Below are 20,977 nucleotides of genomic sequence, written 5' to 3'. Positions count from 1 at the left end.
ATCTAGAAGAAGCTGTGGGGGAAATGGTGAGGGTAGCTTAGCAGTCAAACTCAGTATCCCTATGTAATTTGGGGGAGCTTGGCTGGTCAAGGAAACATCACCTTGCTGACAGTCCCATCACTCTCCCCCCTCCCCCAATACAGAAATGGAATTGGAACTCAGCCTACCATGCAATCTAACTAGCCGCTGCTGCCGTCGCGGATGCATGATGGAGAGAGCGCCGGGGCAGCCATGGAAGACCCTGCGCGACAAGAGTCTTCCCCAAAACAGCACGGGCCAGCCGGTGAGGCTCAAGTGTCTACCATCCATCAGGCTGAGGAGGAGGAGGTACGAAGGCAGCACCACATCAGGACTGACTTCAACTTCTATGCCTTTGGCTAATTCCAGGATACGAGCGGGGACATGTGTGGGATTTCGCAATTGACTGTGCAAAGATATACCCAAGATGTGACAGATGCCCTATGCACCTGGGCAGCTACCTATATCCACTTTAACTTGGACCAAGCCCCCCAGGCTGTCTGGACTGCTGAATTTGCAGCCATGGCTGGCATGCTCCAGGTCCATGGGCTTATTGCTGGCCCTCATGTCACCCGCAGAGACTGGTCCGGTATCCTAATACAGGGGGCGGAATTCTCCGTTCCAGTGGCTAGCTACCGGCGCCAACGCAGAATCTACGGGTCGTTCATGACAGGAAAATCGGCGCGAAACCCTCACCGATTATGGTACCAGTGAGGGGCTAGTACCGGCGCTGCGTGAACACCTGTGGATTGCGTGGAAAACAGCCAGAGAATGGCAGGGTCCCGGGCTGTGCATGCGCAGGGCGATGGCCTGCACCAGTCACGCCGAAAAACATGGCGCCGACCGTGCTGAACCCCTAACCCGCCCACCCGACCCCACAGCTCACCCCCCACCATACGTGGTCCGCGCTATCGGGAACTCAGCCCATCGTAGGTGGAGCATTGCGGGTGGGCGGCCGGAGATCGCGAACTGCCGTCAAACCGGCACCTGCCTGCCCCGATTCCGCCGTCGGAATCCATTCTCCGCCGGATCGCCGCTCCCGATTTCGACGTTGGGCTACGGAGAACGCAGCCCAAGGACTTTTACTGTGCAGGCTCACACCTGTGCAGAGATAACTTGGCCAAAGTACTAGCCTGTGAACTATGTTCTAGATGATCTGAGGATGAGACAAATGTGATGAGAAAAAACGAAGCAAGAGATATTCGAGTGGGGGGGGGGGGGGGGGGGAGACTAAAACACACCCATTCAAAAGAAAATAACGTAATCATCAAGACAGTCGTGTCCTGACTATTGATCAAAAATAAATGATTCGTTGGATTGATTTTTCTGCAGTTATCACCAGTTAGCAATCCTCACCCTAGCGATTTTTGTCAGAAATCTGATACCATCTTTTGACAAAAGCAATATAAGACACAATCATAACAGTATAAGAAAAAGAAAATAAATCATAAAAGGAAGGGTTTAACTTAATAATTGATATTTTTGATATGCTCTTGTCTGACATTTATCAAGTAATAACCCAATAAATTATAATACCATGAAAGAAAATAATCTTCGACAACACTAAAGATAACACGTACTAATGTTATGAGTAAGATTTCTACCTACCTGTATTGACTTTTGATGTAACATGCGACAAGTCTATTTTTTGTGATCGAATAGGAGTTGATTTACTTGATGATTTCCTTGTCAAACTCTTTTTTTCCATGGGTACTTTGCTAATCTTGGAGAGCGGTGCAAAAATACCTTGAAAGAAACAAAAAACTTATAAAACAACATTTATTGCAGAACACTTCCGGAAAAGCACTACCTCAACAAGACTATTATTTGAAACTTCAAACTAACCTTCATACAGGTTTTATTTTAATCTCTATTTTCAAGATAGGCTTTTCTCCCCGAAAGGCAGCGCAGAGGGTTATAGGGTGAAATTTCCCCCCAAAATGAGAGTGCCTTTTCGGGCGTAAAAATAGGTACAAATCATGCCAACTGTTCCAGCACGATCATTGCAATCTTCCCCCACTTAGTCATTTTTTGGAGCTTGGGTGATTTGATCCGTGAATAAGATGTGCGGGACCCAAAGACGCCAGCAAGACTGGAGCATCAAGAGATCGAAAAACGCTACGACCTCCCCACATTCTTATTGGTAAAGACAAACTCCCTTCTTGCCGGAAAAGAGCCCCCTTCAGTCGCTGGCATCAGGACCTGCCAAAATTGCCAGCGTCAGCTCCCCCCCCCCCCCCCCCCCCCCCAATCGGCAGCATCTGGCCTCCTCCAACTGTAGGTACCTGCCCCCCCCATCCTGTAGGTGAGTAACACCCTGCTACAGGGTCACAAAAGGCCCAGTCTCTTCATGCCCTGCCCCTTCAGGCCCTGTCCATTGGTGCTGCCGTCTGGCACTGCGTCTGGCACCCTTGCAATGTCAACCTGCCACTGTCAACCAGGGTGCCAGCCATGTCCCCCAACCACCTGGTGGCTACAATGGCCTCCAAGCATCTGGTCTCCATTTATGGAGACCAACAATGATTTGGGCCGGCTTCATATTGCGACGGTGAGTGAGAGAAATGCAGGAGCCTGGAGAATTTGGCTGAAAGCCGATTCTGCATATCTAAATTAGATTTTTAATATGCTAATCTGGTTCACGCCCAGGGAGGGAACATCACGCACTGTTTGGTGCCGAGCACAAATCCTGTTTCAGGGCTCTCACAGTATTTTCCCGATATAGCGGGAAATGCGGCGGGTGCAACATGGCCAGAAAATCATCCCCATAACATTCAAGTATATGACCTATACCCAGGCCAAATGTTAGCAGTTGAACTGGGGTGTTCCCAGGTACTTGTCATCCAATGTTTCCATCCTGTGGGAAAAAGCCTGCCACTTTTCCTGATTGTACAATTGATGTAATTTGCAATATGAGGAATTTTACCACTCTGTCACACTAGTTTGAAAGGCAAAGTGCACAAATCATCACATATTTTTAAGTTTAGTTGATGGGGAATCCGGTGGTGAGTTATCCCCCTCAGAATTCCCAGTCTCTCATCTGTTTTTATCGACACTGTATTTATATGGTGAGTCCAGTTAAATTTCGGGTTAATGGTTACTCTCAGGATGATGATGGGTGGGAGATTTAGCTATGGTAATGTCATTGACCATCAAGAAGAAACGGATAGGTGCGGAGGCAGATGTTGTGGAGCGGAGGCAGATGTTGTAGCCTTCGCCTCGTTGATCGCCCGAAGACGGATCCTGATGGGTTGGAGACCAGCCTCTCCACCCTGTGCCCTGGCATGGCGGGGGGATCTGTTGGAATTCTTGACTCTTGAGAAGGTTAAGTTTGAACTGAGGGGAAGGACAGAGGGGTTCTACAATTCATGGGCATTATTCATTATGCACTTTCAAGAACTGGATAACATTGAACATTAGTTGGGGGGGTGGGTGGGAGAGCTCGGGGGAAGGGGGGCGATGGGTTTTAATGCGAGCTTTGGGGGATTCCTGATTCCTTTTTGTAAGTTGTTTATGTGAACATGTGGGTGAATGTTTTGGGTTGGGTGGGAGGATGGGATCGTTGTTATTGATATGGGGATTGACATATTTGTTACTGATTATTGTTTATTGTTGGTGGGTGTAAATTTTGGAGAAAATGCGAAAAAGGAGAATAAAGAAATTTTTTTTTAAAACAGAAGAAACGGATAGATTATCTCTTGTTGGAAGGAGTCATTGCCTAATACTTGCCTTGTGCAAATGGTACTTGTCACTTATCAGTTCAAGCAAGTACACCTCCATTCTAAAACCTTCATCATTTATTAATCAAGTATTAATGGAAAATATCCACTTAATATATTTTCCATACTGTTATTCTCTAAAATGAGATCCTTCTTGACTTCTGAATAATCATATATTACCTTGAACAAATATTTAATTTTTAGTATGCTTAGAAAACCCTTGCTCTTAAGAGTATGTTTTTCATGTTCCCTTTCTATGGGCGGAATTCTCTCCCCCCAACGGCGGGTGGGAGAATCAGTGGGGCGCCGAGCGAGTCCCGCCACGCCACCCTGGCACCCGCACGCGATTCTCCCCCTCCCCCCCCCCCCCCAAACTGGCACGGCGAGATTCACGGCTGGCCTCTGGGAGAATCGCCGCTCGCCGTTTGTAACGGGCAAGCGCCGATTCTCCGGCCCGGATGGGCCAAGTGGCCTGCCCAACACGACAGGTTCCCGATGGCAACGTCTACACCAGGTCGCTGCCGGCAGGAACAGCACGGGAACGCTGGGGGGGGGGGGGGGGGGGGGGGGGTTCTTGCACCAGGGGGGGCCTCAAAAGGGGTCTGGCCCACGATTGGTGCCCACCGATTGCCGGGCCGGCCTCTCTGAAGGAGGACCGCCTTTCCTCCGCCGCCCTGCAAGATCCATCCGACATCTTCTTGCGGGGCGGCCATGGGGAGGGCAACCGCGCATGCGCGGGTTACGTCATTTACGCGGCGCCACTTTTATGCGGCGCCAAGGCCCGGCGCGCGTAAATGACACGGCGCCGCTCCTAGCCCCCCGGGGGTGGGAGAATAGGGGGCTGGGAGTGAAACATTCCGCTTTTCACTCCGGCGTCGGGACTTAGTCTCCTGATGGGAGAATTGTGCCCCAGCTCTTTAATCTTCCTGCTTCCCTTTCTACTACATTTTTTATATCGTTTATGATTTGCTTTAGTATTGTTAGCTCTAGGGTTTATGTTTTAGTATTTTTCTAATACCTTTATTTATCCACCAAATCCTATATCCTATGTGCAACCACATGTTTTTCTTAGAATAATTTATTCTACCTAATCTTCTACTATTATAGTCAGCAGATAAACTATCGGAGCTGAATACATAAAGAGCTGAGGAGAAAACTATTAGCCAACATCATTTGAAGAACATAAACAAGAAATGATTATATACCGTATTTAATGGGACAGCTAAAATACTGAATGCCACAAATACTTCCATCATTCTTCCCCTCTGGTTCATCCAGCTCAATCCCTGCCCACTGGCCACTGGCAAATTCAGTGGTGCCACAAAATCGTAGTGTTCCAACCTAAGAAAAGAACAAAAAGTATGAATAAGACTAAAACACACGCTAGGCATAAACATGGCTATTGTATTTTCATCATTATAATATAAATTTTTACTAATTCCCAAAAAAATTAACAAAGTTGCAATTTTACTTCAATTTTCAGACTCTACCATCATGGCGACAGGAAAACACAAGCCACATCTTGTTCAAGTGGCAAATTATATACATTTATAAGTGTGTGTGTTTGTGTTTCTAATACATGTTTTCCGATTACATTTTTCCACGTATAATGTTGCATCCTACTTGAACCTGATTGGCTATAATTCTTAATACAGGAAATTTGGATATGTCAGTGCTGAACAGTTGAGAACATGGTAATCAGAAGCAGCCAATAAAGGTGCATCATGAAAACCTGCTAAGGACATCTGGACATAATCAATCATAATAAACAGTCAGCAACACCCGTCAATAAAAGAGAAAAACCATTAAGTTCCTTTACATAATTTTCATTTAAATAATTTCAGCCACAATCTTAGAATTTTATTAACCTAAGAAATTTAATACTGGAAAGAAGCATTTGAACATAATAAATTGCTAAAAACTACAACCATGCCAATGAAATGTCTGTAAAGTCACCTGAATAAAAGCATTTTCTGGGTCTATAAAATGCCTTATGATTTATATTGTCAGATTTCTCCACTGAAAGGATTTAGAAATGATGTACATTGAAGCTGGTTTAAACAGCTTAGAATTCTGATCATCGCCGTATGTTGCAGTTGCTGAGATGGGTGTTGTATTCCAATGAGACAGGAATGTTTATACAATAACTGAGGACGATAGTCCATTTGTTACTTTGTCTCAGGCTTTCTGCAAACATTTATACATATTGTCACTTAAATTGAACATATGCCAAAAATCCACTCTTATTGGAGTAGGAGAGAGGCAGCTGATTCTCTTATAAATCTGACAAGCTGTCACTAATGGAGAACAGGTTGGAAGGTAGTATCTCTTGTAGTCAAAGTAAGAAAAAGGAGGAAAATTAGTTAGTTGATTCTGAGACCAGAGTCCTGAATCTCAATAAAGGTATGAGACATGAGTTAGCTATGATGGACTGGGAAACATTACTGAAAGGAAGGACAGTAGACAGTCAATGGCAGACATTCAAGGAACGAATAGGTGAACTCCAAAAGTTGTTTATTTCTATTTGGCGCAAGAGTAGAAAGGAAACTATGGCCGAACCATGGCTTACAAGGGAAATTAGAGATAGTATTAGATTCAAAGAAGAGGCATACTAATTAGCAAGAAAAACCAATAGATCTGGGGATTGGGAATAGTTTAAAATTCAGCAAAAGCGGGCCAAGGGTTTGATTAAGATGGGGAAAATACAATTTGAAAGCAAGCTAGCAGGGAACATAAAACTGACTGTAAAGGTTTCTATAGTATGTATGGAAAGAGAAAAAGATTGATAAAAACAAATGTAGGTCCCTTATAATCAAAAACAGGGGAATTCATAACGAGGAACAAAGAAAAGGCTGAGGAACTAAATTTGTACTTTGCTTCTGTCTTCACATTGGAAGACATGAATAATGTCCTGGATGTTCTGAGTAACTCAAGTTTTACTGAGGATCTGAAGGAAACTAGTATTAGTAGAGAAATGGTTTGGGGGAAATTAATAGGATTAAAGGCGGATAAATCTCCAGGGCCTGAATATCTTCATTCCAGAGTACTTAAGGAAGTGGCCCTTGAAATAGTAGATCCATTGAGGTCATTTTCCAAAATTCTTTGAACTCTATAATGGTTCCTACAGATTGGAGGGTAGCGAATGTAACCCCGGTATTCAAAAAGAGAGGAGAAAAAACAGGGAACTCTAGACCAGTAAGCTTAACGTCGGTAGTAGGGAAGTAGCTGGAGTCTATTTTCAAGGAATTCATCGCACAGCATTTGGAAAGCAGTGGTATAATCAGACAAAGTCAGCATGGATTTATGAAAGGGAAATCATGCTTGACAAATCTAGTGGAATTCTTTGAAGATGTATGTAGTAGAATTGACCAGAGAGAACCGGTGGATGTGGCTTATTTAGACTTTCAGAAGGCTTTCGACAAGGTCTCACATAGCAGATTATTATGTGCATGGTATTGCGAGTTGTGTTTTGAGATGGATAGAAAGATGGTTAGCAGACAGGAGGCAAAACCTTGGAATAAATGGGTCTTTTTCCAACTGGCAGGCAGTGACTGGTGGGGTACCGCAGGGATTCTTGCTAGGACCCCAACTATTTACATTATATATTAGTGATTTAAAGAGGGAACTAAATGTGTTATCTCCAAATTTGCAGATCATACAAAGTTGGTTGGGAGGATGAGTTGTGAGGAGGATGCAGAGAATTGGACAGGCTGAGTGTGTGGGCATATGCATGGCAGATGCACTATAATGTAGATAAATGTGAGGTTATCCGCTTCAGTAGCAAAAATAGAAAGGCAGAATGGGTGTAAATTGAGAGGTGGATACTAAGCAAGACCTTGGTGTCTTTGTGCATCAGGCGCTGAAAGTAAGCGTGCAGGTACAGCAGGCAATAAAGAAAACAAATGGTGTGTTGGCCTTCATAGCGAGAGTATTTGAGTAAAGGAATTGAGATGTTTTACTGCAATTGTACAGGGCATTGGTGAGGCAACACCTGGAGTATTGTATGCAGTTTTGGTGTCCTTATCTGAGGATGTTCTTGCTATGGAGGGAGTGCAGCAAAGGTTTAGCAGGTTGATTCCTGGGATGGTGGGACTGTCATATGAGGAGAGTCTAAATCGGTTAGGATTATATTCATTGAAGTTCAGAAGAGTGAGGGGGGATCTCATAGAAACTTATAAAATTCTTACAGGATTAAACAGGGTAGATTCAGAAAGAATATTGCTGATGGTGGGAGTCCAGAACTAGGGGTCATAGTTTGAGGATAAGGGGAAAACCTTTTAGGATTGAGGTGAAGAGAAGTTTATTCCCCTAGAGAGTGGTGAATCTGTAGACTTCACTACCACAAAAAGTAGTTGAAGCTCAAATGTTGTGTAATTTCAAGAAGGAATTAGATATAGCTCTTGGGTTAAAGGGATCAAGGAATATTGGGTGGGGGAGGCTGGATCAGGGATTGAACTTGATGATGAGCCATGATCATAATAAATGGCGGGACAGGGTCAAAGGGCCAAATAACCTCTTTCTGCTTCTATTTTCTGTGTATGCTTCTACGTATGAGAATATCACTTTATAATACAGAACTTGAATATTGCTGACAAGAGAGACATGTTGCTGAAGATTTTCGTCTTGCACTTAAAGGAAAAAATGAAATGAAAATCGCTTATTGTCACAAGTAGGCTTCAAATGAAGTTACTGTGAGAAGCCCCTAGTCGCCACATTCCGGCGCCTGTTCAGGAAGGCTGTTACAGGAATTGAACCGTGCTGTTGGCCTGCCTTGGTCTGCTTTCAAAGCCAGTGATTTAGCCCTGTGCTAAGCAGCCCCTGTACCAGCAGTGCCAGGGCATCGCCCTGCCCAAAGGACTTGCAGCTGGGGGCCTCCGATCCCCTTGGAGACCCCCATGAGTGTCGTTCCGTCTGGTCCCTGTTTGTGGGGACCAGTACCAAACGGCCCTCGCCCGAGATCCCTGAGCAGGATTTATCAGGATAAACACAAGAATGCCACATTTTAAACAATCACAACAGTTAATACAACAGGAGAAAAGGGCACTGCTGGGTTGAAAAGTTGATTGATTGGCTCAGGTATTGCCATGGAGCGAGCAACAGAAAACCAAAGGCTCCCCAACTTCCAGGAGAGAGTTTGAACTAATCTGGGGACACACTGGCACTGATATTCTTGGAAGGATTCGGAAGATCGCAGTAGTACGGAAAATTAGAAAGTCTCGGGACGTGACTGGCCTGCACACCTTGATGAATCTGCTGGAGCTCTTGACCATCCTGATGACTTCAACAGACTTAATTGGTATGTTTAAAATACAACTTTGATTCTTTCCTGTGGTTGTCCTACTCTCCAGCTCAAAAGAGCATGTTAACATTAGGGCACAGTAGGAAGGAAGTGGAATTGTAAGGGTTAAATTTCCCCCATGTTCAATTTCTACCTGGTTGGGCCAGTTAAAAGATGGGCCATTATTTCAGTGAGCAACTGATAAATCTAGGGAATAGGTTCCTTTGGAAGATAATGGAAACAGATCGTATTGATTCATTCAAATAAATTAGATATATTTCTTTAGAAAATAGCATTTGGGATACAATATATGAGTAATTTGAAGCATGGCATTAAAAAATATAGTATGCTTAAGAGGAGCAGGTGATTTTGACTCATTGGTCCCAAAGCTTTCCACTACAAAAGGTTTCCTGAACTCAAGACTAAGTCAGTTATAGAATAATTGTTCAAAACTGATTGCCATAATTAGCCAATAAGCTTATTATTGTTGTATCATGTCACTACCAGAGTAGAGGGCGAACTAGATGCACCTTAGTCGAGCATTCGCTATGTTCTTGTAGAAGAAAAACCATGTTCAAAGTTAGCCAGTCAAGATGGTCTGAGAGGCAAGAAACGCATAGGCAATTTATAAGTGCCAACAAAGCCTGATTAAGCCTTGGTCAGAGTAAATGCTAGATACGCCTTGTAATATGTGTGAGCACACTACTTCAGAGCAAACCATTCATTATTTTTATTATTCACAAGAATGGGTTTTGGAGGAAATGTTTTTTGATTATAAATGTTACACTACTTATTTACATTCTCTCTGTAAAATAAAGTACTTATCAATTTGTATCCAGCCCTAATTCATTAAAGTATTTTCAGTCTGTCTATTGAAAAAAGACATAATAACCAGTTTACATCACAAGGGAACTCAATTGTTATGTCCTGGGTTGTGCAACTTGACTATGTTCAGTGTATGTAATTTCCCAGGATGTACCAGTATTGTTTAGTCAGCTTTACTGATATGTTTTTCTTTACTTTCTAATTGTAGCTTCTCTCAAAATTGTTTGAAAAACAATGAAGAAATGTCAAGAGATTTAATGAGATGAAGATCATATTGGCTCTCTTTGCTTTAAGAAAAAAAACTAGGCTATGTGTCTTTGTGTGAAAGAGATTGAGAAAATTGATAAACTGTTTTGTGTTTTATGGGAGAGAAATTGTTGTCAGAGACAAAGAGAGAAGTGGAGGAGTAGATGAGTGAAATTGGACCTCATAGTCTCTATTTTTTAGATGTTCGAGTTAATACTGGGTCGGGCACTTTTTCAGAGATCCCCGGCACCTGCCTAAAACAGGCATTTGGCCCTATTCATGTGTAAATCAGGAACGCAACATGTCTTTTAGGGACCCTGGCAGAAATTTCTGCAGGATGCACTGAGTAAAACCATGGTTCAACAGACTCTGCAGCCACCAACAAAATGTTAGACTTTTAACAAAAGACTATTTCTCGGGAGTGAGGAGTATTGTGATCGCTCCCCGCAACCCTTCCACTTGATGTTTTAACCCCATATCCAGGATTCACCTTAAGGCCACTGTTGTTGAAGAAAGCAGTTGAAATTCAAAACGTTGAAATGGCCAAATTTCCTGTGGGAGTGTAATAGGCCACTGATCAAACTTACTGAAGGGCCCAATTTCAGGCCTATCTTGATCAGGTTGAGAGACGATTCATACGTAATATGCAATTCTGCACTCAAACAAAAATTTTTGGTCCAGAGCGATCGTTAGAGGCCAGAGTTTTCTTCTGGTCCCACTGATGATGACGACGGCTTGCTTAGAATGGGAAATCATGTTGACAGAGGAATGGCAGGCTGCCTCTGCCGCAGTGAAACACACCACAGGGGTGTGCAGGAAATCCCGCCCAGAGTGAGAGAACCACACCGTTAATCAAGATTTGATTTCAGAAAACAAGTTGCATTTTACGAACAATCTATGCCGCTTTGAGGATGGTTGGAGAGGAAACAGGAGGAAACCAGACTGGAGTGAAGATGACCTCTTGTCACCTACTTTTGAGATGTAAATTTGCAAGAATGGGTTGAGCATTACGAGGTGGCGAAATGACAGCAGAGCAGGAGGGAGGAGAGGAACAGTGTTTCAGAAAATAGTAAAAGATTTAAGATTAGTGAGAGGGGTGGGTTGTAGGAAGATGCTAGAATAATGAGAAGATGAAATTTTAGAAGATGCAATGGGAGAGGATGGGTGAAGTACAAGTAACCAAGAGGGGGAATAGGAAGGAAGACTAATAGGGGAAGTAGAACGTCATTGTCTTGTTAAAATGTAGCACAATAGAAGGTAAACAAAAGGGTCATTGTTTAAAATAAATATCTGATTAAATTTAAGTGTGAAGATTAAATCCAGAATTTTGGTTATTGCTTATATTTTGCATGCATGTGTGAAAATCAACCTAAGGATAGAGACTTACCTGAGTCTAACGCAGCTTAAGGTGGTGCAAAGAATGCATCTAACCAGAACACAAATGAGTTGGTTCTGCCCGGACGTGGAGGACAAATGCGAATGCGAACGGTGTCAGGGAGACCCAGCCAACCACATCCACATGTTCTGGACATGCCCCACACTTGTCAGGTACTGGACGACCTTCTTTGAGGCCATGTTCAGGGTTGTGGGAGTGAGGGTGGAGCCATGCCCAAAAGTGGTGATCTTCAGGGTACCAGATCAGCCAGAACTCATCATATGGAGGGGAGCCTGTTGGAGAATCTCACTCAGCTGGCGATCAGTAGCACCACCCAAGGCTGCAGACAGGCTGTCCAACCTGGTGGAATTTCTCAGGCTGATGATCGCAAAGGGATAGCTGGCCTGAGGTGCATTTGTTTTAATGCAAGAAGTGTAGCAGGTAAGGCAGATGAACTTAGGGCTTGGAAAAGTACTTGGGAATATGATGTTATTGGTATTACTGAGACTTGGTTGAGGGAAGGGCAAGTCTGGCAACTAAATATCCCAGGGTATAGATGCTTCAGGAGGGATAGAGAGGGAGGTAAAAGGGGTGGAGGAGTTGCATTACTAGTTAAAGATGATATCACAGCTGTGATTAAGGAGGGCACGATGGAGGATTCGAGCACTGAGGCAATATAGATGGAGCTAAGAAATAGGAAGGGTGCAGTAACATTGTTGGGACTTTACTACAGGCCTCCCAAATGTGAGCGTGAAGTAGAGGTACAAATATGTAGATAGATTATAGAACAATGTAGGAGCAATAGGGTGGTTGTGATGGGAGATTTTAACTTCCCCAACATTGAATGGGACTCATGTAGTGTTGCAGGTGTAGATGGAGCAGAATTTGTAAGGAGCATCCAGGAGAGTTTTTTAGAGCAGTATGTAAATAGTCCAACTCAGGAAGGGGCCATATTGGACCTGGTATTGGGGAATGATCCCGGCCAGGTGTTTGAAGTTTCAGTCGGTGATTACTTTGGGAATAGCGATCACAATTCCGTAAGTTTTAGAATACTCATGGACAAAGACGAGAGTGGTCCTAAAGGAAGAGTGCTGAACTGGGGAAAGGCCAAGTATAACAAAATTCGGCAGGAGCTAGGGAATGTGGATTGGGAGCAGCTGTTTAAGGGTAAATCCACATTTGAAATGTGGGAGTCTTTTAAGGAAAGGTTGATTCGAGTGCAGGACAGACATGTCCCTGTGAAAATGAGAGATAGAAATGGCAAGATTAGGGAACCATGAATGACGGGTGGAATTGTGAGACTAGCTAAGATGAAAAAAGAAGCATACATAAGATCGAGGCGACTCAAAACTGATGAAGCTTTGGAGGAATATCGGGAAAGTAGGACAAATCTCAAACGCGCAATAAAGAGGGCTAAAAGGGGTCATGAAATATCTTTGGCTAACAGGGTTAAGGAAAATCCCAAAGACTTTTATTCATATTTAAGGAGCAAGAGGGTAACTAGAGAAAGGATTGGCCCACTCAAAGACAAAAGAGGGAATTTATGCGTGGAGTCAGAGGAAATGAGTGAGATTCTTAATGAGTACTTTGCATCGGTATTCACCAAGGAGAGAGACATGACGGATGTTGAGGCTAGGGATGGATTTTTAAATACTCTAGGTCATGTCGGCATAAGGAAGGGGGAGGTTTTGGGTATGCTAAAAGGCATTAATGTGGGCAAGTCCCCAGGACCGGATGGGATTTATACCAGGTTACTGAGGGAAATGAGGGACGAAATAGCTGTGGCCTTAACAGATATCTTTACAGCATCCTTGAGCACGGGTGAGGTCCCGGAAGACTGGAGAATTACTAATGTTGTTCCTTTGTTTAAGAAAGGTAGCAGGGATAATCCAGGGAATTATAGACCTGTGAGCTTGACGTCAGTGGTAGGCAAACTATTGGAGAAGATACTGAGGGATAGGATCTATTCACATTTGGAAGAAAATAGACTTATCAGTGATAGGCAGCATGGTTTTGTGCAGGGAAGGTCATGTCTTACAAACCTAATAGAATTCTTTGAGGAAGTGACGAAGCTAATTGATGAGGGAAGGGCTGTAGATGTCATATACATGGACTTCAGTAAAGCGTTTGATAAAGTTTCCCATGGCAGGTTGATGGAAAAAGTGAAGTTGCATGGGGTTCAGGGTGTACTAGCTAGATGGATAAAGAACTGACTGGGCAACAGGAGACAGAGAGTAGTGGTGGAAGGGAGTGTCTCAAAATGGAGAAAGGTGACTAGTGGTGTTCCACAGGGATCCATGCTCAGACCACTGTTGTTTGTGATATACATAAATGATCTGGACGAAGGTATAGGTGGTCGGATGAGCAAGTTTGCAGATGATACTAAGATTGGTGGAGTTGCAGATAATGAGGAGGACTGTCAGAGAATACAGCAAAATATAGATAGATTGGAGAGTTGGGCAGGCAAATGCGAGGTGATACATTTTGGAAGATCCAATTCAAGAGCGGACTATACAGTCAATGGAAGAGTCCTGGGGAAAATTGATGCGCAGAGAGATCTGGGAGTTCAGGTCCATTGTACCCTGAAGGTGGCAACACAGGTCGATAGAGTGGTCAAGAAGACATACAGCATGCTTGCCTTCATCGGACGGGGTATTGAGTACAAGAGTCGGCAGGTCATGTTACAGTTGTATAGGACTTTGGTTAGGCCACATTTGGAATACTGCATGCAGTTCTGGTCGCCACATTACCAGAAGGATGTGGATGCTTTAGAGAGGGTGCAGAGGAGGTTCACCAGGATGTTGCCTGGTATGGAGTGTGCTAGCTATGAAGAAAGGCTGAGTAGATTAGGATTGTTTTCGTTGGAAAGACGGAGGTTGAGGGGGGACCTGATTGAGGTCTACAAAATTATGAGAGGTATGGACAGGGTGGATAGCAACAAGCTTTTTCCAAGAGTGGGCGTGTCAATTACAAGGGGTCACGATTTCAAGGTGAGAGGGGGAAAGTTTAAGGTAGATGTGCGTGGAAAGGTTTTTACGTAGAGGGTGGTGGGTGCCTGGAACGCTTTGCCAGCGGAGGTGGTAGAGGTGGGCACTATAGCATAATTTAAGATGCATCTGGGCAGATATATGAACAGGCGGGGAACAGAGGGAAGTAGATCCTTGGAAAATAGGCAACAGGTTTAGATAAAAGATCTGGATTGGTACAGGCGGGGAGGGCAGTAGGGCCTGTTCCTGTGCTGTAATTTTCTTTGTTCTTTGTTCTCTTTGTTCTTTGATGGTTGAACCTCCAAGTGTCCATTCCCCTCCTGCCAATCTGCTCCATGAAGACAGTCAGTTCCCCAGCCATTCCCAAGTGTGCCCCATGATTTGGGGCTAGACCTATCTGCCTTAGGGTACAGGACACAATTAAAGAATTCTCCCATGATCAGTTGGTGGTTGTCGAGGTCGGGAATCTCTGCCATTATCTTTTTGATGAATTCGGCATCATCCCAGTTTGGGGTGTACACATTTACCAATACCACCAGGCCCCTACCCGAACCCCACTCACCATTAAGTACCGTCCTCCTGAGTCCGTCACCATGTTGGTCATTGTGAGGACTACCCACTTGCCAAATAGAATTGCTCTCCCCCACTCATTGTCCTCATATTGAAGCTCACTTGATATGCCTGTCCTACCCAGCTCTTCGTTACCCTCATCTGGTCTTTAACTCTCCTGAAAAAAGTTGACCCTCAGGCTTTTCAGGTGGGCAAAGACTCGGAATCTTTTGGCTACGTCGTTAAGTCACCTATTCCAAGTGACTATCCTGACAGCCCCCCCCCCCCACCCCCCCAAGTGACTATCCTGACAGGGCCCCCCCCCCCCTCCTCTTTTGGGGTCATCAATTCCTGCTCATGGACATGTCCCTGCATGCCCAGGTTTGCGTTGGTTCGCATTAGTTCTTGGTCCGTTCAATATGGCCACCGCCACGTTCCTCTTCCACTCATAATCTCAGTAAGAAGTCTTACAACACCAGGTTAAAGTCCAACAGGTTTGTTTCAAACACGAGCTTTCGGAGTACTGCTCCTTCCTCAGGTGAATGAAGAAGTATGTTCCAAAAACATTTGTATCGACAAAGTCAGAGATGCCAGACAATGCTTGGAATGCGAGCATCTGCGGGTAATCCAATCATTACAGATCCAGAGATAGGGGTAATCACAGGTTAAAGATGTGTGAATTGTCTCAAGGCAGGACAGTTGGTAGGATTTTGCAAGTCCAGGCCAGATGGTGGGGGGTGAATGTAATGCGACATGAATCCAAGATCCCGGTTGAGGCCGCACTCATGCGTGCGGAACTTAGCTATAAGTTTTTGCTCGGCAATTCTGCGTTGTCTCGTGTCCTGAAGACCGCTTTGGAGAACATTTACCTGGAGATCAGAGGCTGAATGCCCTTGACTGCTGAAGTGTTCCCCAACTGGAAGGGAACATTCCTGCCTGGTGATTGTCGCACGATGCCCGTTCATTCGTTGTCGCAGTGTCTGCATGGTCTTGCCAATGTACCACGCTTCGGGACATAATCATAATCTCATGTGACTTGCGTGACCAGCGTTCTACCCCCTCCCCCCTTGAGCTACCCAGTCCCCCCCCCCCCCAATCCCCTGCGATCGAGCGATCTAGCCTCTCTTCTACTGCACAGCTCCCCTTCCCCTCCTCCCTCCCCTCGATCCTTTGCGCAAAATCATTTGCCTCCTCTGGCGTGGTGAAGAAGTGGTCCCTGTCCTTTTATGTGACCTAGGGTTTCGCTGGGTATAGCTTGCCAAATTGCACCTTGTTTTTGAAAATTATCGCTTTGGCCACATTGAACTCCACTCAGCATTTGACCAGGTCGGCCCCAATGTCCTGATAGACATGGAAGGCATGTGCCCTTTGGTAGCCCGACAACCTGGAGGTTTTGGCACCGAGACCTGTTCTCCTGGTCATCTTTCTTGGCCTTCAGTGTCTTTTGTGTCACTGCCAATCTCGTTATTTCGGCCTCAGGCGAGACAGTTCATTCGTCTTGCTCAGTAACCGCCTTCTTCATTTCCTGGTTCTTGGGCTTCCAGCTGTCGCTCCACCCTGTCCATCGTCCCACCTATGGGGGCTAACACGGCCTCAATTGCTGTCTTCATCATCGACAGTAGGTCCTCCTTTACTGCCTCCCAATGTTTTTGGAGTGCTATTGAGATTATCTCCATCGGCCTCTCCATCAACGACTGGGATGGCGTTGGCGACTGTTGGGTCCGCCATGTTTGGATTCCCGTTGCCACGTGGGTCCCCAGGCTCGATGTTGGAAGTTTTCTCTCCCTGATTTTGCTCCCTTTGCAGCCTGTCTGGTGGTTCGCCAGCATACCAAATCGGGTTGTTTGTTGATGGGGGTCTGATTGGTTTGGCTTTTTACAGATTTGGTGTCCAGTTCTTGGGTCAAAAAGGTCCATGAAGAAATTTCCAAGAGGGAGCCATCTTTCGTGCAACTGCTCAGCTCATGGCTGCCACCAGAAGTCCGCGGTTGACCAATCTGACCCAGTCCCGCCACCGACAGAAGCTCAGCCTCAGGCAAAGCGGCGCAGAAGGTTCCTGCTGATGACTGGGGAGTCGGGAGGGCCGTTTGATCTCATCATGGGGCTCGTGGAAAATGAGCTTCCCAGATAAGGGGTGCAGGCCCATGCAGATGGGGCTCGTTAGAACCCAGCATAAAAGCCGGCCCAAACAGGGACCGGCATTTTGGTTGTCCCAATGGGGACTGTGATTGTAGATAGTTACTGCTGTGGGCAGATTATTGTTAAAAGTAAATAAATCTTTTTCTTCTTACTGCTCGCTTCCTTGGTCATTAAACCTATGTTATAAATACAAGTGTGGAGGTTGGTGAAGACAAGACTGAACCTTCCTCTCCCTAGTCATGTACTATTATCAAAGCATCCTCATTGGTAATATCCAGCAAGTTACTGGACACTGACTGGCATCTATAAAATTGTAGGCCTGCAAAGCATCATTGAGATATGGGATAGAAAGAGAAGAAAAGGGAAACATTTGGCAAGAAAGAAAAATAATGTAAGGTTATGAGTATGTGAATAGTCTACTAAAATGGAATTGCTTTTCTATCTCCCAGAATTGTTCTCAATTCAATAATCTCACTACAAGAGACAAGAAGCAAAGGAAGTATAGATGTAGTATCATTGCCCTGGAGTCATTGATCTTAGCTGGGGTTTAAACACATTATTCAGCTTAGCTCTTCTATGCAGCTGTTCCAAAATATATTTGACGTGGGAATTTTCAACATTAACACCATGTCCAAATACCCTTGACACTGCCATTCTTATTGCAGCAATTGAGATGGATTTGAGAATATTGCAATGAGCTTTTCTCAACTGGGAACAGAAACTAGATTTTCCAAACTAATCATGGATTTCAATTCCCAGAGCTAAAATATTCTGTGTTCGAACCCACTGGAACTTGCCATTTGGACATCTCTTCAGTAAATTATATTTCACACAGAAAATAAACAAAATCACTGCAGTCAACTTACCACATCTGCTTAATGCCATCAAAATTCTAACAATGTTGATGCAGAATAATTTTATTTAACAGGCCGACTGGATATTTAACAAATTCACCCTTCCACATCATTAGTAACAATCACTGAGCTAAATTAACTGATTTGTTACGTAATTAATATTCTGTTCTTCTAAGTTATTATAAATATTTTATGACATGCAGAAGCTCTGTATTCAACATCAATTTTAATAGAATAGAAGTGTCCCATCTCTTGTGCGTTGTGTGATAGTGCAGCAGCCTCATGACTTCCTGAAAATGAAAACGAAAATCGCTTATTGTCACAAGTAGGCTTCAATTAAGTTACTGTGAAAAGTCCCTAGTTGCCACATTCCGACGCCTTTTGGTACAGGAATTGAACCCGCGCTGCTGGCCTTGTTCTGCTTTACAAGCAAGCTGTTCAGCCCACTGTGCTAAACCAGCCTCCTATTTCTTGGTTCACAGGTGTTTCAAATGGTTCAGGCATAATAACAAAAAGCAGCAGCATAATTCATGATTATAAAAGCAAAATACTGAAGTTGATGGCAATCTGAAGTAAATGCAGTACCAAAGAAGAGTCATATCTGACTTGGAATATTAACTCTGTTTCTATCTGCACAGATGCTGCCAGACCTGCTAAACATTTCCAGCAGAATTTAGGAATTGTTTTTTTTTAAGCGTTTCTCATCAATATTGAAGTCATTAAACAAAATCAATAAATGGTATAAATTACATAGATTTTACTCAAATACTAATGTTGATCTTATGGCAGGCAAGATCAGTACGAGCCAGATGATGCAGATGACATACCCTGATATCAGAGTCAAAACGAGGTTCCAGAGGGTGTCCCAGGCAACAACTTAAGAAGAGCACATCTTTTAAAGGAAGGTTGCAGTCAATTAATTGAATTTTAATACTGCTTTTAATTTGATTTATTATTGAGTGCATAAAGAGGGGGTTGGCCTTCCCACAGTGGCTCCCTGGAGGTGCTGCTGGCAACAAATAGAGATTTTCTCGTAAAGTGACAAGAGGATTTCCAAAAGTCTGAACAAGAAAGTCTAATTGGAAATTGCAGAGGACATTTTGTAGGAGCATGACCCTGAGGACTGCTGCAAGAGATTTAATTACATTAATAATAATAATAATAATAATAATAATAATAATAATAATAATAATTGCTTATTGTCACGAGTAGACTTCAATGAAGATACTGTGAAAAGCCCCTAGTCGCCACATTCCAGCACCTGTTCGGGAAGGCAGGTACGAGAATTGAACCCGCACTGCTGCCATTTTTCTGCATTACAAGCCAGTGTTTAGCCCAATCCAACCCCCCTTTCTGCACTCAATAATAAATCAAACTAAAAGCAGAATTAAAATTGTGCTGAACCAGCTCCTATTTGCCAGATCAAGACAGGAGGGTATATCTCCTCCTATACCTATACCGGCCTCCCCGAACAGGTGCCGGAATGTGGCAACTAGGGGCTATTCACAGTAACTTCATTTAAGCCTACTTGTGACCATAAGTGATTATTATTATCTTGCCATGCACCAGCTCATAGTCCATCTTCTCCCTCCTGCACCATTCATGCCAATCACAACAGTTGTATCACATTTCTCCCACAAATCACAAGGGTGCATTACACTACTTCTCATTTACTTACTTATCCTCTTTGTCCCTTGAGGGACATAAGCAGCACCGCCTCTCAAGCTCACTTCTAACACAGTCATCTTTTACCTGCTCCCTTCATTGCTTCCATGACCGGCATGCTAAACTAACCTGTTCTAAATGGCTAAACATGCACACCCTCAATTCAAACTCAAACTGATCATCTCCCACTTATGACATCCCTATTCTCCCAGTATTTTGTTTCTTTCTCTCCTCTGATGCATTACATGGTATTAACCACACACATTCCTACTTGACCCGTTAGTAGCAACTTATAGCTTGCTCCTCCTCTACAGGAAGGGAGAGTGCATAAAGCACCAGAAAGAACAAAAACTGATGACCCTGCCCGAGGCGAAGGATAAAATACTGAAAATATAAGTGAGCGCCTGAGAACACTGAACATCTGAAATGGTGAGATTGTTATCTCTGCAGCACACAGAAAAAGCTTATTGTATGTCTTCAAGGAGCACAAATAATTGCATCTACAGACAACTTGAAGTCCTTAACCAGTATTTTGTTTATTGCTTTCATAAGTCTTTGTTTATTGCTTTCCTCTTTCTTCCATATACCTTGTAAACAGCAAGAAATCCCTCAGGGGAGGGATCCCTTAGGGGAGATCAGGGACGCGATTCTCCGACCCCCACGCCGGGTGGGTGACTCACGGGAGTGCCGGGCGATTCCCGCCATGCCGCCCTGGCACCCGCACGCGATTCTCCCGCCTCCCCCAAAACACCGTGTCGCGTTTCACGACAGGCCGCTCGGAGAATCACCACTCGCCGTTTCTAATGGTCGAGCGACGGTTCTCCGGCCCGTATGGGCCGAGCGGTCTGCCCAATCCGACGGGTTCACGCCGGCGCCAACCACACCTGGTCGCTGCCGGCGTGAACAGCGTGCGAACGCTGCGTGTGCGGCCTGTGGGGGGGGGGGGAGGAGGATCGAGCACCAGGGGGGTGCTCAGTAGGTGTCTGGCCCGCGATCGGTGCCCACCGATCGGCGGGCCGGCGTCTCTGAAAGATGCACTCTTTTCCTCTGCCACCCCGCAAGATCAATCCTCCATGTCTTGCGGGGCGCCCACAGGGAGGACGGCAACCGCACATGCGCGTGTTGGCACCGGCCAATATGCGCATGCACGGGTGACGTAATTTAAGTGCCGCCGACCGTGTCATTTACGCGGCGCTGCTTTGACGCGGCGCCAAGGCCGGGCGCGCATAATTGATGCGGCGCCGTTCCTAGCCCCCTGGGGGTGGGAGAATAGGAGACGAGGAGCGGCCTCCGATGCCGGAGTGAAACACTCCGGTTTTCACTCCG

At 44.7% G+C, this 20,977-nt stretch overlaps 1 protein-coding gene across 7 annotated transcripts in view; it reads right to left on the bottom strand.

Moving 5' to 3' along the window:
• The window catches only part of LOC119974729 (CAP-Gly domain-containing linker protein 4-like), a 513,643-nt gene that overhangs the window by 225,454 nt on the left and 267,212 nt on the right, over positions 1-20,977 (bottom strand). For all 7 annotated transcript variants that reach the window (XM_038813915.1, XM_038813928.1, XM_038813946.1 and 4 more), the window contains 2 exons: positions 4,940-5,075; positions 1,627-1,764 (listed from right to left, as the gene is read on the bottom strand). In XM_038813915.1, the coding sequence (XP_038669843.1) occupies positions 1,627-1,764; positions 4,940-5,075 (274 nt within the window). The remainder of the gene's footprint in view (positions 1-1,626; positions 1,765-4,939; positions 5,076-20,977) is intronic.

The sequence above is a fragment of the Scyliorhinus canicula genome, chromosome 1 (genome assembly GCF_902713615.1).
Source record: "Scyliorhinus canicula chromosome 1, sScyCan1.1, whole genome shotgun sequence".
Taxonomy (NCBI): domain Eukaryota; kingdom Metazoa; phylum Chordata; class Chondrichthyes; order Carcharhiniformes; family Scyliorhinidae; genus Scyliorhinus; species Scyliorhinus canicula.
This window is presented reverse-complemented; position numbering and strand designations above follow the sequence as displayed.